This window comes from Acinonyx jubatus, chromosome B4, assembly GCF_027475565.1.
Source record: "Acinonyx jubatus isolate Ajub_Pintada_27869175 chromosome B4, VMU_Ajub_asm_v1.0, whole genome shotgun sequence".
Taxonomy (NCBI): Eukaryota; Metazoa; Chordata; class Mammalia; order Carnivora; family Felidae; genus Acinonyx; species Acinonyx jubatus.
Window position 1 is genome coordinate 77,127,565 of NC_069387.1, and position 17,414 is coordinate 77,144,978.

Sequence of the window (17,414 nt, forward strand, 5' to 3'; positions counted from 1 at the left end):
CGAAACTTGGCATAAGGACTGCCACGCAGCAGGGGGGCAGGGGACACGGACCCAATGGACGCACACATCAGCCCCATTTGGCTAATTCTGACCGACACCAACTGTATAAACAAACGTTCTTACCGACACTCTCAGTGCAAAGCAGCTGAGAGCCGAGCTGCCCCTTTGCAAGATTTTGCGGTTGGGCTCCAGATTCCCTGCATTTTGCTAAGAAGGTAATGACGTTCTGTGATCTTCAAGGTCAGGTTTTGCCAGCTCCTGCTGTGCTGATAATGTCAAGGAAAGGACTTGGAGGGAGGTGCCAAGGGAACTCTCACCTGGAGTCGTTGGCTGGGTTTATGGTGAGCATTCTGCGGCCCACACCACGGAGGGCTGGCTGTTCACGTTTTCCCGTTTCGAATCCCAAGCCTGACGTCAGTCCAGATCCCATGGGCTGCTGGGTCAGGCTTGTGTGTCTTGCGTGGGCCACCAGCCATGTTTGTGGTTTGGGGACTGATTCTCTGGCCACGGGCCACATTCCAGCCTGGGGTGGGAGAGAACTGTGTGGTGCATTTATAGAGAGTCTTACCAGCCTATTTACAAGCTTTGTTAGTCAAGGTGACTTCTGAAGGGAGGTGGGTGTCGACCAGTTAAGACATCACTTCTCAGCAGAACGGGACCACTAGGGGGTCAGCCTTCTTCTGCTCCGGCCTGCCTCATACTTGATAGCACTTAGACGTGACAGATGTGACTTAGATGTTGGCATCTCTATATAAGCCCCTCAGAGCCAGTGACTGTCTTGTCAACCCATCTCTAGGGCCTGCCATGCAGTGGATATGAACGGATGAACGGGTGAACGGGTAGAGTGAGGCTCTGTGGTCCTGTGTGGTCAGCTCTGGCCTTGGACGCACTGGGTCATTCTTCCACCATTAACCTGTCTCACCCCATGGAAACCCCTCAGGAGTCTCTGGATGAGTCTACACACAATCCTTCCTGATGAAATCCCAGCTGCAATGTATCAGCCAGGCCAGCCTGGAGTAAGGAAGGAAGGGTCTGGATTCTGTTCCCAATCTTGCTGTTACCCTGGCCCAAACACTGCCTGTTTCTGAGTCTCAGTCCTGCCCTTCCTAGATCTAACTGGTGAAGATTCATCTGTCCCTTTTCATTTTCCTCCTTACTGAACCTCTCTGCACCATAGTTGACCAGTAAAACGAGAATAGTCCCTGTCACAGGATTGTGTGAAAAATATATTACTATATGCAAAGTCCTTAAAACATCGTAAGAGTTACATAAATGCAATGAATATCTCAGGTACTGGAGTCTTGGGAAAGGCTTTGAGCACCTTTAACAGAAGGCTCTACAAGTCTAAGGCCAGCTGGTCTCCTGCTGCCCCAGCTGGAGCTAGAGTGTACAGGGCAGGAGGGGAAATAGGGAACCCTACGGGTTAGAGCTGGGGCTCCCTGGCCAGAGGGCACTTCCCCAGGATGACACCCAGCGGCACCTACCCTCACCACTCCTGCCTTAGCCCGGTTCTCCGCCGCCTCCCCCATCAGCACATGAGTCCACCTGTCACTCACACTGTGGTACCCACAGAGCTCCCCCCTTCAGCATGGACACACAGGCATGTGCACATTCACACACACAATCACACATGTAGAAATGCTCACAGTCTCTCTCACACACACACAGGTGCTTCCACACAGATGCCCGGAGATGTGCACGTACCTGGATGCGATCATATTGTTCTACTGACAGAGAGCTGCCTACAGACAGTGAACTCTGCAGAAAGAAGGTATAGCCAGCACGCACACCGCACGGCTACATGGCATCTGGGGTCCCCACCTCCCCCCGCCTCTAGCTCCTAGTCCTGTCCCACCTCCCCTGAGGACCAATGGAGCTTTTACATCGGTAAGGGGCCTCAGCAGCCATCTGGTCCAAACATTTTGTGTCACTAGTGAATACACTGAGGCCCAGAGAGGGGAGGTAACTTGCCACAGGTCACACAGTGAGGCGTTCCGTTTTTGTCACCGTTCTGCATCAGGAGTATTATGTACTTGATTCATTCACTCTTGCTCTGCTTCCTGAGCCTTTCCAGGAGTGGGAACTGGAAGGAAGCTGAGAGTAAGTAAGGCCATCAGGGCCCGGCTGGGCTGATGAGACCAGCGCGATGGGAAGGGAGGGGTCGGTTGGCAGAGATGAGAAGTTCATTGGGTAGTTTCTGAACTGGGGAGGGATGGAGTGATGGAGCTGGGGTTTGGGCCTCAGGTCTGGACTCCTGATGGCCTGCTTCTGAGCTGTGTGGTGTCACAGCACAGAGAGCTGGTTAGAACAACTGCATGGTCTGGAACTCTCCCAGGGTCCTGGCCTGCTCAGAATTCCATCAGGAGGGGAGAGGAGACATTCTAGTGGGTGGGGGGCCTTGGATTGATCCTCTACCTTAAAAGAGCCTGGTCTTTTCAGACCACTTGCTTCTGGGCTCTTAATATTATTTATTTCTATTGCCCTGAAGGATGGGGGTGGGTTTAGATTTCTGCTATAGTTTTCCGGGCCTGGAAGTTTAGAGATTTGCCCTGCTGTACATATATGTATTCAGGGACTTGCCTTCGCCATAGCAAGATGGAGGGGCCATCTCCTTACTTTCTTTGCTACTTGTAAGATCCTCATAGTGTCACGGGGGAAACAGTTCTCTGCATGTAGGAGCTCAATGGCCCTGGAATACGTGGAGATTTCTTTCTCTATTTGCTGTCTCTGATCACACAGCTAAGTGTAATATGAGGGAAATGTAATCTGTTTATTTATTTATTTATTGTTAAAAATTTTTTAAAGATATTTATTCACTTTTTTAATGAAAAAACTTTTTAAATGTTTATTTTTGAGATAGAGAGACTGAGCATGAGCAGGGGAGGGGCAGAGAGAGAAGGAGATACAGAATCCGAAGTGGGTTCCAGGGTCTGAGCTGTCAACACCGAGCCTGACGCGGGGCTTGAACTCACGGAGTGTGAGATTGTGACCTGAGCCCAAGTTGGACACTTGATCAACTGAGCCCCCCAGGCACCCCTGTAATCATTTACAGATGGGCACAGGAGGCTGGCCATAGCCCTGGTCCTTGGAGGGATTTCCACTTTATATTCTGCAAGAGAATAGGGCTCATGACAAGCGCATGTCATGATTCTTTTGCAGCAGGCACCATCTGCACACGTTATGTATGAAATGCCTAGTCCTCCCATCTACCCATGAGGTAGGCGCGCTTTTATCTTTCTCACTCTAGAGATGTGGCAACTGAGGCACAGAGAGGGTGAGGAAATTAACCAAGGTCACTCAGCCAGGAAGGAGCAGAGCCCCATTTTGGACCCAAGTCATCTGGCTCCAGAGTCTATGTCCTTACCTCTGTGCCACCTCATTGTCTTGCTACGTGCTGTTTTCTATCCTGGAGGTAATTTGTCAGCTCTGGCAGGTCTCCAGACCCCAAAAGGACTCCATTCAAAAAGCAAAAAGTAGCCACATCAAAGGCTTTTTGAAAGTTTAAGTCATGTTCATATAGTTACCCTTTAAGGAATTCTAATAAATTGCTCGGGCATGAGTCTTCCCCAGCAAAGCAGTGAGTGATGTTTCCTTAAGTTTTGAGTGACTGATGAATCTAATTTTCGTTATCCATCAGTTGACAGATATGCACAGGGATGTTTTCTGGGAGGCAACCGTGTGTTAGTGAAATGGCCACTAAAGGTGCACGCAGGGTTCAAACACCGGCTGGACCATGGAAGCTTGTGGGGCCCTGCCCCGGTTACTGACCCCAGACTAGACCTTTTTCTGTTCCACGTGACTTTGGGGACTCTCCCAAACCCTGACCCTTGAGGATAACAGAGGTGCAGACAAGGCTCAAAGGTGGCTACATTGATTTATTGGAAACACAGATCAAGACAGATGAACATGACAGAGGTGGAAGGGGAGTGGTTGGGGGTGGGATATGGCCATCAGCCCCATGACAGCCTAGGGTAGGACCTTGTCCTGGCCCTCTGGGCCCCTCAACCCCCTTCGTATGGGCGTCAAGGGGACTTTTTAGGGGCAGCCTCTCCCAGCATGGGGCAGCAGAGCCGAGGAAGAGGGGATCACACATAGACATGAGAGGCCTGGAGTGGGACAGACCTTTCAAAGTGCCAGAGAGGTAATTGAGAGCTTGCTCCATGGGGAAGCTGGGTGGGAGAGACCCCAGGCCCGAGGCTTGAGTTCGGCCGCCTAACATTTGCGGCAGCTGCTGGCGCAGGACCCCACGCCGCAGGAGCTGATGCCGCAGGAGCCCACACCGCCGGTGCCCAGGCCGCAAGACGTGATGGAGTTGCAGGGGCCGCAGGGCGCGCACATTCCGGTGCTCACCGCCAGGTTCCCGCTGCAGGGGGCGCTGCACGCGCTGCCGGTCACCGGCCGCGAGCCAGACACGCAGAGGTCCCCGCAGACGACCCCGCCCCGGGAGCTGCTGACACCTGCAAAACCCAAAGGCTCATGAGATTTCTGGGGTGGGAGGGGGGGGGGCGAGCCATCAGCCTCCCAGATGATGCAGATCCCCGGGCCCTGAGCACTGTGTACTAAAGTCAGGAGAATCTTTACTTACAATGCTAGGCCCAAAGCTGTGGTCTTTCCTGCTCTCTGACCCCCAATCCCTCCTGCTGTGATGCCAGCCCACTTTATGATATTTAGCTTTCAGTGGAACCCCACCCTCCAGACTCTGCTACCCCTTATAGGAAGGGATTAAATCCATCCACACAGGGGCTGTGTTACTCACAGACATTCACGGCCCCAACGCCTTCACATAGTCTAGAGGGAAGAAGAAAAAGGCAACATGAGTGACTCATCCAGAGTTTCGGATAGAGCTCCCCCACACCATGGGGCAGGGTCGACAAGTGGTCAGCGTGGAAGCAGAGGGTCTGAGGGAACAGCCCTCCCAAACCACCCCCGTGCACAAAGTGATGAATAAGAGGTTTTCCTAGACCGCTGGGCATTGCTGAGACAGAAGAAAGGATGGAGTGTATTCAAGGGGCAGAAATGGGCAACTCAGAGCCAGGCTGGGTTGGGCATCACCTCTGCTCCTCGCCCTCCAGCAACCGCCTGTAGGTGGCGATCTCGATGTCCAGGCCCAGCTTGGAGTTCATCACCTCCTGGTACTCCTTGACCAGGCAGGCCATGTCCTGCTTGGCCTTCTGCAGGGCGGCCTCCAGCTCGGCCAGCTTGCAGCGGGCGTCGCTCAGGGCCGCCTCGCCCTGCTGCTCAGACTGGGTCACCGCGGTCTCCAGCTTGGTGTTCTGGGGCCCAGGAGAGAACAAAGTGGGTTATGGTCCTGGGTGTCTCGGTCCATTTCCCTCATGTGTCCAGTCTCTCCCCTCCCCCAGCTGGGGACACCCCAAGAACAGGCCTCTCCCCTTCATGAACGGAGTCCCCCTGAGGGACCACAACCAGGGACATGAGTCCTGCAAACGGGCTGGATCATGAATGGTGAGAGCCAGTCGGGGCACACACTGCCTGTGTGGCCCTGGGGAGGCCCCAGGCGACCCGTACCTGACACTTGGCATTCTCGACCTCGGCGGTCAGCCTCTGGATCATGCGGTTCAGCTCGTTGATCTCCTCCTTGGTGCGGCGCAGGGTCTCCCCGTGCCGGATCACCGTGGCCTTCATCTCCTCGCACTGGGGGGGGGAGAAGCAGAGGTGCTCCTGAGCTCAGGATGGAGGTTCCCACCCATTCAGACACCACAGATGGTCGGGAGGTTGTACAGGGCTCAGCCTGTGCAACTATACATGGCAGCCCTGCCCAACAACTATAACCTAAGAGCTCTCTGCCCTTCTGTCACCATCCCACGGGATCAGAAACCCCATACAGACGAGGCCTTGTTAAGTGTATACCGGGCTTCCCCCGTGCTGTCATGTCTAAGAGACAGGTGTCCTGTGCCCCTCACCTTGCTGCGGTACCAGGACTCGGCCTCAGCCCGGCTGCGGCTGGCGATGTCGTCGTACTGAGCCTTGATCTCGGCCACAATGCAGTCCATGTTCAGGTCCCGGCTGTTGTCCATCTTGACGATGACCGAGGTGTCTGAGATGTGGGCATTGAGAACGCGGATCTCCTGCAGATGGTGGGGAACCTGTTTACACCCCAGCCTCACCCACCACAGTGTGGACCCAGTCATCTCAGCCCTTACCTGGTCTCTACCCCAGCTCCCACTACAGCCTCATGGACTGCAGCCCCCACCCAACCCAAATCCATGGCCAACTCAGTCCCAGGCCCCAGCCCCCTCTTCTAGGCTGGCTGCTTCTTTTCGACCTGGACCACGGCCCCTCACCTCCTCATACAGGCGCCGCAGGAAGTTGATCTCCTCGATCAGGGCCTCCGCGTTGGCCTCCAGATCTGACTTGCGGAGGTAGGCACAGTCCACATCCTGGAAAAATGGGGTGTCTGTGAGCTCAGAGGACCCCGGTGCTCACTACCCCAAACACTCCCCTCTCTTCTCTCCCATTCGTGGAGGCCAAGGGAAAGGACTCCCACTGTTCTGTTCCCAGGCCGTCGCCATACTTTCTGACCTGCCTGGGGCGGGCTTTGCAACCTCCTGCCCTTCTGAGAACAAACCCCTTTGTGCCTGAGATGGGCCGCCAGCCTTTCTCTCCTCTTATGGTCCCAGCTCTGCTTCTTACCCTCCCTATCCCAACAAGCCTGCCAGACTGACTCCCTGCTCGCCACCTCGACCCCTCCCTGTCCCCTGGCAGTCCTCCAAGACCACCTGGTCACTCCGGGTTCAGCTCCATCCTCCCCAATACCCGGGGACTGGGCCCCTCCTGTTGGTCAGACTTGCCCCAGTGCTAGACAGGACGCTGTCCCTCAACAGAGAGACTGGAGCTGCCCTGCCTCCATGGGGTCCCCGCCAGAGACCACAAGTTCTAAAGCACAGTGGGACATCCGCCGGTCAGCCCAGCCATCCCTCGCCCCAGGGCAGGGTGCTAATGCACAGTCCAAGGTTCTTGCCCTTCATCGGCGACCTGAATGAGCCTTCCATGACCTGACCTCTGGGATTTCCCAGCCCGATTGGGCCAGGTCGTGTACCCCACGTGGAGGTTGAGACCCTCTGGGTCTCCCCAGGAAGAGTCTGTCATTCCGAGATCCCTGGTGTGTGTGCTTCCGGATCCCACGTCACTCACCTTCTTCAGAGCCACAAATTCATTCTCAGCTGCTGCTCTCAGAGAGACTTCCTCCTCATACCTGAGGCAGAAGAGGGCAGAGAGGGAGGTCAGGGAAGGGCAGGTCTCACCAGAGGCCGTCTCCCTTTCACATCAGTGGAGGGGGCAGTATTAGTGAGCTCCCAAGAGCTGGAATGCAGCAATTCTGCTGTCTCCGTTCTGTCTGGTTAGATCTGGAACGGGTCTAGGATCCTGTCTCCACTTTAAATTGAGGGGTCCAGAGAGCTAAGGTGTGGGACCTCCCAGCCCCGTTCCCACAGCTGCCGTGAGGTCACCTTAGGAGGCACATAAGGACCCAACCCCCGGCCCCATGCTAGGAGAGGACAGTGTCACCTCTGGGGCAAGGCAGCCCCAGCCTCCCCTCATCTGGCTGTCCAACCTGGCTCAGGTGTGGGGGCCTATGACACGCATCCCCCATCGGCACTCAGCACCCCAGGCAGTGGCACACCCGGGGCCCCGGGGCCTGTCAGCCCCGAACCACCAGACGCTCAGGTGCTACGGGTGGGAAAACTGAGAGGTCAGTCAGCAGGAGGCAGCCAGGGAGCCTGCAGAAGCCTCCTCCCCACGGGGCCTGGGGGACAGCCTCGGAGAAGGGAAGGCTGAGTAGGGGACAGACAGGTCTCCCGGGGGCATCCCGGCCCCACCCTGAGGCAGGCATCTGGGCAAGAGTGGCGCAGCTGAGATGACCCTGCCGCGCAAGTCCCCGGCCTGCATGGCCCCTCGTCCTTCTGGAAAATTCTTCTCAAGTCTAACCCAACGGGCTCTAAGCCAAGTCCATTTCCTGTGCCCAGCGTCACTCCGGGCCGCACTCACTTCTTCTTGTAGCCCTCCAGCACCTCCTGCACGTGGTTGAGCTCCGAGGCCAGCCTCCCGCTGTCGGCCTCCACGCACTCGGCCTCCCGCCTCAGCGTCTCGATGTAGCCCTCGAACAGGGGCTCCAGGTTGCTCTCGCAGCACTTGCGGTTCTGGTAGAACTGCCACTTGGTCTCCAGAAGCTTGTTCTGCTGCTCCAGGAAGCGCACCTGCATTCAGGGTGTGGGGGAGGGGTCAGACGGCTCTTGGTGTCCCGAAGCCAATTTGGGGTGGGGCTGGGGTGATTGCTTTAGGGGCAAACTCCCAACCCTGGAGCTCAGCAGACATTGGCAGAGATGGGCAGTGGGAGACAAGGTGACTCCTGGATTTCCCTCCTGTGATCTCTGTCTGGATTTTCTCACTCAGGGATGGGAGCAAAGGGCTGGGCAAGGTCAGCGTCTGCTCTCAGGTAAAGTGAGTTCTCCAGACCTGGTGAGTCCAGGTGGCATGTGTATTCTGGAGGCAGAGGCAGGTAGAGGTCTCCGGTTGGCCTCTGGCTCCCCCTGTCTCAGTGCCCAGCCTGAGTGCTGAGCATGGGTGGGCTACAGGAAGGGTGTGGTCAAGGACAGCCACCCACTGGCTCACCCTGCGGGCCTCTTCCTATTTCTTGTGTCCATTTTGGTGTCTGTGTGTGTGCATGTTCTGCCCTCTTCCTCTGACAGGCCAGTTCCAAGCCTGTCCTTGTGTCTCCGTGGGGACCTGCCTGTCTGGACAGAGGTTGCATATAATGGCAACACTATCAAATCAGGAGCCTCTGCTCTGTATCCTGATGTCCTCGGTCCTCATGTGGCCTGGGTGTGTGTCCATTTCGTCCATCAGAGCGGGAGCTCACCTGGACCTCCTGTCTCCTGCCCCTGACTGTCTTCAGTGCCTAGCCCAGGACCCGAAGGCTCAGGAAGGGTGTGATCAAGGACACCCACCTTGTCGATGAAGGCAGCGAACCTGCTGTTGAGACACTTGATCTGCTCCTTCTCCTCCTGCTTCACGCACTGTGCATTGGGGTCGATCTCCAGGTTGAGGGGCGTGAGGAGGCTCTCGTTGACCGACACGCTGGTGATGCAGGGCGGGCTGGGCCCGCACACGCCGCCGGAGCGGTAGCCGAAGGTGCGGCCGCAGGAGCCGGCGCGGAAGCCGCCGCAGACGCTGTGGCTTCCGAAGCCGCCGGTGAGGCCGCGGTAGCAGGAGACGCCGCGGTAGGGGGCGGCGGTGATGCAGCAGCGGCCGGGCCGGGGCCCGCAGGCCGAGGCGCAGCTGAAGGTGCGGCCGCAGAATCCAGATCCGCAAGTCATGGTGCTCCTGGAGTCTTGGGTAGCAGAGTACAGGACCGAGGTCTGGAGTCTTGTGGAAACTCCAATGTGCTCCGTGAGGCACCTCAGTCCTATTTATGCTCAGATCTGAAGGGCTTGGCTGTGCATTTCGGTCAATTTGTGCTTTATGGGCTTGGGCGGTTAGTTGAGTCCAACCCGTCTTTAGCACATGCTTTCATGGTGGAGTGGCCCGCACCCTCCTCAGTGTACAGGATGCCAACCTCTGGGCTGTAGGGGGACTCAGTATGTTTCATCTTCAAAGTGCCCTGCCAGCAGTCTATGCACTCATCTGAGGAGACTGGGGAGAGAAGGGCAGGGCAGGAGAGGGAAGAAGGGGGCCAGGAGAAGCAAGGCCAGAGGCTGGGAGGTTCAGGGCACCTGTGTGTGTGTGTGTGTGTGTGTGTGTGTGTGTAGTGGGGTGGTCAAGAGGGGACTCAGGAAAGACTGAGGTGTTAACAAGTAACATCCAGAAGTTTCCATTCCAGTAGTGGCCATGGTGCTACTCTACCACAAATGTGCACTCCCCCCATCCCCAGACTGTCTAGCGGGCTGCTGAGATACATCCCATTTTTCCTGTCAAGACAGCAGCCAGCAGTTTATTAAATATGTGTGTGTGTTTTTTTGTCTTTTTCAACTTTTATCATGAGAGTTTCTGAACATCTGGAAACGTTGAAAGCATAGCATAAAAACACCCTGAGATGTTCACTGAGTTACGTAGATTCAAGAGTGGTTAACACTGTGCCAGCCCTGTCCGCATATTTGACAGTTACAGAAAGTATGGCACGTGTAGAAAGCAGGACCGTACCACTGCGCGTGCAAGAAAATTAACAACAGTTGCAAAGAATCATTTACTAGCCGTTCCATTTTCAGCCTTCCTAATTGTCTCAAAAGTTTTAAGAAATGGGTTTTATGTGACTTGTCTTGTGGCTCCGTCCCTTATATTTAATTTTTTTAATGTTTATTTATTCTTGAGAGACAGAGCACGAGCAGGGGAGGGGCAGAGAGAGGGAGACACAGAATCTGAAGTAGGCTCCAGGCTCTGGGCTGTCAGCGCAGAGCCCAATGCAGGGCTTGAATGCATAAACCCTGAGATCATGACCTGAGCCGAAGTTGGTGCTTAACCGACGGAGCCACCTTGGCGCCCCTCCATCCTTTCTTTATATTTTAAAGATACTGGAAGTTAACTCTAAAGAGTTGACTTGTTCAGTGTGGCATCCTGTAGGCGTATGCGGCTGTTTAAATTTAAATTGGTTAAAGCTAAATAAATTGACAATGGAGTTCCCCAGTTGCAGGAGCCACATGACCACAGGACCACTGACTACCTTACTGGATGGCGCAGGTACAGAACATTTCCACCATTGCAGCTTGTCCACTGGATAGTGTTGGTCTAGAGGCTTGTCTGGGTTCAACTGGCATGTTTTTGGGCAGAATACCTCATGAGCAATGCTATATGATTCTTATTATGTCACCCCAAGAAGCACAAAAATATCAGGCTGTTCCAGTATCTGTGATGCTAAATCGGATCACTTGCATACATTTCCCCTTTGTAATTAGAAAGAACAATGTAGGAAAACATATATCCTATTTTGATAAGAGGATATTTTCTTGTCTTTTTTTCTTTTGGCCACCTACTATCTGATATTTTATGTCGTAAGCAATCTCTAATTCTCCCATCAACCATACGAAGTATGTATCATTATCCCCATTTTACAGATAAAGAAACTGAGGCTCGGGGAGGTTAAATAACTTGCCCAGTATCTCCTAGCTAGTTAAGTCATGGAGCCCAGGAGAGGCAATGCCTTCTCACCTACATGCTGTGACAACCCCCAGATTTCCTACTCTCTGGAAATTTTCAAGAGGGGTAGGAAAAGTTGTTTAGGAGGGGATAGCTGTGGAATTTATGGCTGGGAAGAATCAGTCTTGGGCAGATGGGCAGCGTCACGGGGGGTTGGGATGGTCAGAACCAGGAGGGGCCAGTGGTGTGGGAATGTAGCACAGGGGCAACGTGAGGCTGGGGCTGGGATCTATAGGGTCCTGTGGCTGAGAACTGAGCGGTTTTAGTTATCTGTATACCTCTGGTGCACTGTGAGTATCTTGACAGAGGGTACTGTTTCTACTTACCCACAAAGCCTCCTACTGCAGGGGAACAGGTCTAGAAGAATTCTCTCATAAAGTACAGAGATTTGCATTATTAAATGAAAGAGAAGAGAAGCGATGTGGCCGGCAGCCCCCTGTAGCTGCCGTGTCTTAGAGGTAAAGGCAGGCAGGGCAGCTTCGGGGAAGGAGGAAGGGGGGTGGGGCTGGCGGGAAAGGAGAAGGAAGGAGGGGAACAGACCAGGGCTGGGGGTAGGGCTCTGTGTGTTTGTGTGAAACATTCAGGGCTGAGGCCTTGTGACAGGACAAACACGGGCTCGTGGACCGTGTCGGCCATCTGGCTGTCCAGGAGGGTGTGGCACCTGCTGTCACTTTATGTGTTTGGGGAGCTGGGCCAGCACTTCCGAGACCCTTTATACCTTCATTGCCATTCTGGACATTGCCCGCAGTTGAGCCATGGCAGTGCTCCCAGCAAACCAGTTGGCTGGTGTCCTGAGGAGAAGCACTGTGAGTCAAGGTACATCTCACACATGCTTTACCTTCTCCACCAGTGTAACTCCTTATAAAAATGACATGCATAAACATGAGCTAATTACTAATAGCTGGCCCTTCCTAAGCACTTTTAAAGACACCAGAAGCAATTTAAAGAAACGAGATATAACAAAATCAAATTTTCACCATGTCATTGAATTTCAGGCATGATTGATGGCAGCTAATTTTTGAAGACCCGAAAGGACATTTGTTCTGTATGTTTTCTTGGAGTAGAAAAGCTTGTGGTGGGGGAGGGGAAGAGAAGAGAGGGGGAGGGTTGGCTGAATCACCACCATAGTCTTGGCTCTGGCCATATGGGTTTTATCAAGGGTAAAATTGTTTTGTTTTTTTTTTTTTTAATTTTTTTTTTCAACGTTTTTTATTTTTATTTTTGGGACAGAGAGGGACAGAGCATGAACGGGGGAGGGGCAGAGAGAGAGGGAGACACAGAATCGGAAACAGGCTCCAGGCTCCGAGCCATCAGCCCAGAGCCCGACGCGGGGCTCGAACTCACGGACCGCGAGATCGTGACCTGGCTGAAGTCGGACGCTTAACCGACTGCGCCACCCAGGCGCCCCAAGGGTAAAATTGTTTTTATTGAGAACTATGTTACCCACACAAAAGAACATATAGGCGGTGTACCTACCCTCTATAGGAAGAAATGAAATATACGTGTGACTTAGGTGTTTCCTATAAGCCTCATTCTGGTTGTACCCATTTCTTTTTGGCCTAGGGACAACATCCCTCTGGGATTTTGTGTTCACTCATCCCCTTGCTTTTCTTAGCAGTTTTAGAACCAATGTATGCATCTCTAAACCATAAATTATTTAGTTTTCCAGTTTTTAAAAATATTTATTTATTTTGAGAGATCAGAGACAGTGTGAGCGGGGGAGGGGCAGAGATCGAGGAAGAGAGAGAATCCCAAGCAGGCTCCATGCCGTCAGTGCAGAGCCCAATGCGGGGCTCAGTCTCACAAACCGTGACCTGAGCCAAAATCAAGAGTCAGACGCGTAACTAACTGAGCCCCCCAGACGCCCCATAGTTTTCCAGTTTTTGAAGTTCATGTAAATGGAATTGTATTGTGTGTATTCTTTTGTGTCTGGCTTCCTTTTTTTCAACATTGCTTCCTGTCGCTGTATTGTGTTCATACTCATTGTATGAATATGCCACAATTTATTTATCTCTCCACCCTGATGGCCTCGTGGTTGTTTCTAGGGTCTGTGTTATGAACAGAGTGGCCATGAACATTCTTTCCGTGTCTTCTGGCATATCTGTGGAAGGGTTTTGCTAGGGTATGTGGTTATTTAAAAAAAATATGCAAGTAGGTATATGCTTAGTGTCAAAAGCCATTTCATGAGTCTTCTTCCAAATTTAAAAAATCATAACATCTCTTGATGTTCATCTTACCTCCTACTAGATGCTATGCTGATTGCCCAACATGCACTAAAGCATTTAATTTTTACAATTACCCTCTGAGGCAGATGTCAGGTGAGGACACTGAGGCCTAGAAGGTTAAGAGTCTTGCTCAGTTTGTGTCGTTAGTGGCAAAGCCGGCACTCAGAGTCTGCTGGTATGTTTGATCCCAGTGGAAGGGATGAGCTTATCTCATTGCCCCTCTACCATCGTTAGAAGTATTACACAATAGATGGTGCTGGTATATAGCACATTAACACACACTCTCACTGATCCCTTCCCCCAGGACCCTCTTCAGGGCCCCTTACAGTGCTCTTAGGGTTCAGGGCCAGAGGATAGAGAAGAGCTCACCCTTGTTTGTGGTGAGCTTCCAGTTCTAAGAGAAAAGCTGGACACGTATGCAGATTGTGAACAAAAATGCAAACCTTGCAACACACCAATGAGCACAAATGTTTGGTTCGTGGATCTATTCCAAGGGCTTGGCACATAGTAGGTGCCCAATAAATATTTGTGGAATGAATGAAACGAATGCCAGCTGCCTATTAAATGCTGAGTAATGGAACCATCAAAGCTTGGTCGTTAATTGTGCAAAGCTTTCTGGTAGGGTGGGGTGGGGATCAGATGTAGCAGACCAGAGGGCAGCCATTCCTGGGAGTGGGGGATGGGTAGGGAGACATTCCTGGCTGGGGCCTGAAGGAGGAATGAAATGAGTAGATGTGTCCTTGACCAAAGTGAAGTCCTTGAACTGAACAATGATGAGAGTGGTCGGGAAAGCCAACCAACAAGGGCAAGAATCTTGAAAGCCATGGGGCAAAGTAGAGACTGAAGGGTAGGATTGGGGAAGGAAAGAGAGAAGTGGATGGAAGGTGGATTTCTAGGGAAAAGAAGGGAGAAGATCCTTCTCCCTTAGAGAAGGGAAGATCTTAGACCATTGCTCTCTAGGGCTACTTGGAAGGACATAGACCATCTGGGGCGTGAAGAGTATGGGAGGGAGGGGAGACTGGGAGAGATGAGGGAAGGGCTTGAGGAGATGCAGGGGTTCAGCCTGCTTAGTGGGATGGATTTCATCAAGGGCAGAGTTCCTGAGTCAGTCTTCATTTCCCCATTCCCCCAGGCAGTCCACAAGAGCCTTTGGCCCCGCCTTCCTCTGGTGAATTCTAATGGATAATTGGCCACTGTCCCAGGCTGACTTGGCTGAGAAGGCAGGACTCTGACTTGGGCCTCTCAACTCATTAATCCAGTCATCCTGCCTGCTGGCTGGCCTAGGGTCAACTCCCTCGTATACAGCCTGAGTGTTATGTAAACAGCCATTCCTTCACCCCTCAACTCCCCTCACTGAAACTTGGCCTGCACCTGCTTTCTGTGAACAGAAAGTATGAGCTGCAAGGTGAGAAAGGGCACAGCCCCTTAGATACCTGCAAGCCTGGTATGCAGATGTTTTGGTATCCTCCAGATGTGGAACCTACAGGCTGCCTCCCACCTTGTAGTTTTGAAGCAGAATCCCAGAGATGCGACTAGCCCTACTTCTGAGGGCTCTGCCTCAGTGGGCTCTGTCACAGCATCTCACTATCTCTGCCTCTCCCACAAGGTCCTCCAAGTTTCCCTACTGTCTGCTCTCTGAAAACTTCCATGCACACTTTTTACACCAATACTGCCCCAACTGCCTCTTTACTGGCATCTGTTGTCACCCTTTCCAGGGGGCCTTTCTTACCTTTCGCATCAGACTAGCTGCATTCTACGTTGCCCCAGAATGGGCACTGTCAGTGGCACCTGGGTGGCTCAGTTGGTTAAGCATCCGACTTTGGCTCAGGTCATGATCTCATGGTTCATGGGTTCGAGCCCTGCTTCGGGCTCTGTGCTGACAGCTCAGAGCTTGGAGGTGCTTTGGATTCTGTGTCTCTCTCTCTGCCCTTCCTACACTCATGCTCATGCTCTGTCTCTCTCTCAAAAATAAACATTAAAACATAAAAAAAAAAGAATAGGCAGTCTCAGTAGACATTGCATTTCTGAGCATCTGATGATACAGCTGAAAAGGAGCCCTCTTCAGACTTCCAGCCTTTCTCACAAATGTGGGTCTGTCTTCCCAGTCAGATTGGGAACTTCAGAATCCATGTCTCCTTTTTTCTTTTAGTGCTTTCCTCCCTTTTTCCAAAATTAAGACAGACTTCAGCATATGGCAGAGATGTAGCCATCACAGAAACCCTGAATTCCCCAGCAAGATGTTATCTCATCTAACCCATCATCCATGTGGGGGAATCTGCCTTACAACATTCTTCACAGGAGAAGGATGTACTGAAGGGAAGCTTGAACAAGAACTTCCTAATGTTAAAACCACCAGATTTGCCCCTTTTTTTCCAGGTATCCCTTGAAACAAGATCCACTTAGGCTAAAAGAAGAGCCTCTAATCTCCTGATATGAAGGTTTTTTGTTCACCCTGTTTCTGTAAACACCGTGGCTACTCCAGAATAAAGGGTTTTTCTCTTTTATATAAAACTTCCCTAAATGGGAGATATAATGCAAGCACCTTTTTAGGATACCACGACTACCTGCTCTCCTTCTGGGACGTTTCCCTCAACTCCAATTTCCATCTGTCCAGCTGCAGTGAAAATCTGACTTCTCTTGCTCTCTTTGGAGTTCCACTGTACCTGGATGGGTGGCATACCCCCCACCCTCAACTTCATGCAGGCTACTAACCAATCAGGGGGCTTCAGGATCAGGAAAGAAGCAAGATAAGTGAGTATGTCATTGATTTATGGCTGAGGATTTTTGGCGGTCTGTTAAGGCCAAGTTAGAAATACAAATTTATGAATTATTAATAGATAACAGACTTCTGGGACTGTCCAAGCCTCTTTTCATCCAGTAGTATAGTTGCCTAAGGATTGCTGACATTGTCCCTTTGCCGAAGAGGAGAGATCCTCCCTGGGACTTCCCTGGGGGCAGTTGGTCTAGAGTGGGGATTGAAGGAGGGGCATTTGATTTTGGGTTCTCTTCCAGGATAAAAGAAGTAACCATGGCCAAAGGTCTCAAGTCCTCCCTGTTCCTTGGACTGAAATCATAGTAGAATAATAATAGTAGATAACATTTACTGAGCACTTGCTATGTGCCAGGTGCTGTGTTAAGCATTGTTCATGTACAATTTAATCCTTTTACTAGTCCTTTAAGATAGACACCATTAGTGGGGATTTTACATTGGTGGTTTAAGAATGTGGGTAGGTACATTCTACCAAACCTGCTGATATATCTACAGCAGCAGCATTAGCAGCAATAACAACTACAAATATGATTACATAATTAGAGTGTCAGGCTCTGTTCTAAACGCTTTACATGGATTAATTCTTTTAATCCTTACAACAGCTTTATGAGGTGGATATTATTATCCCCATTTTATAAATCATGAAATGAGGTACAGAGGGGTTAAGTAATTACCTGAGGTTACATAGCTAGAAAGTGGCAGGGCTGGACTTTGAAACTAGGCAGTTTGGAATCTGGGTCTGTGTGCTTAACTGATATGCGATGTATTTAAACTTTTTATTTTCAATCATATTAAGAAATGATTTTATGTAGTCATGAAGCACACACATACATACACACCACATACAGTTGAGACAAAAAGGAAATAAATTTTTTTTTTACTACATATGATGCCCTCTGCTATTTTCTATTCCACTCTGCTTGATTTTGTTCTAATCTACTTCATTAAAATTCTGTTTGCTTCTATTAGTGGGCCACAATGTGAACTCTGAAAAAAATGCTGCCCCAGAGCCTCCTGCTTCTTAATGATTATAATAAAACACATATGTACTGTGTTCTGGAGTTTAATGAGCATGTGGACATCTCTGTAATTTTCCCAGGCAGTGCTGGAAGGAAAGACTTAATATATTTCGCAGAGGAATGAAGTGCCTTGCCCCCAGATCACACAGAGCTGTTCATGGAAGAGCCTTGATGTCCATCCAGCCCTGTTGGGTTCAAGGCCCACACTATCCACACTACAGGCGGCACACGCCAACATGGATCTGTTTTGGCATG

The 17,414-nt window shown here is 51.6% G+C and overlaps 1 protein-coding gene across 1 annotated transcript; it reads right to left on the reverse strand.

Moving 5' to 3' along the window:
* Positions 1 to 3,855: 3,855 nt before the first annotated feature.
* On the reverse strand, positions 3,856 to 9,413 carry LOC128316400 (keratin, type II cuticular Hb1). Its single transcript, XM_053226274.1, has 9 exons — positions 8,964 to 9,413; positions 8,005 to 8,213; positions 7,153 to 7,213; positions 6,303 to 6,398; positions 5,922 to 6,086; positions 5,527 to 5,652; positions 5,053 to 5,273; positions 4,757 to 4,788; positions 3,856 to 4,457 (listed from the first exon to the last, which is right to left on the reverse strand). The coding sequence occupies exons 1-9, from the start codon at positions 9,330 to 9,332 to the stop codon at positions 4,213 to 4,215; spliced, it is 1,524 nt and encodes a 507-aa protein (XP_053082249.1). The 5' UTR covers positions 9,333 to 9,413; the 3' UTR covers positions 3,856 to 4,212.
* Positions 9,414 to 17,414: the final 8,001 nt, after the last annotated feature.

Excerpts from the sequence above, each read along its gene's own strand:
- LOC128316400 (XM_053226274.1), bottom strand. The coding sequence starts at position 9,332 with ATGACTTGCGGATCTGGATTCTGCGGCCGCACCTTCAGCTGCGCCTCG. Across the intron at positions 6,399-7,152 it reads AATTTGTGGCTCTGAAGAAG|GATGTGGACTGTGCCTACCT; the intron begins GTGAGTGACGTG and ends CCATTTTTCCAG. Across the intron at positions 5,653-5,921 it reads AGTCCTGGTACCGCAGCAAG|TGCGAGGAGATGAAGGCCAC; the intron begins GTGAGGGGCACA and ends TCCCCCCCCCAG.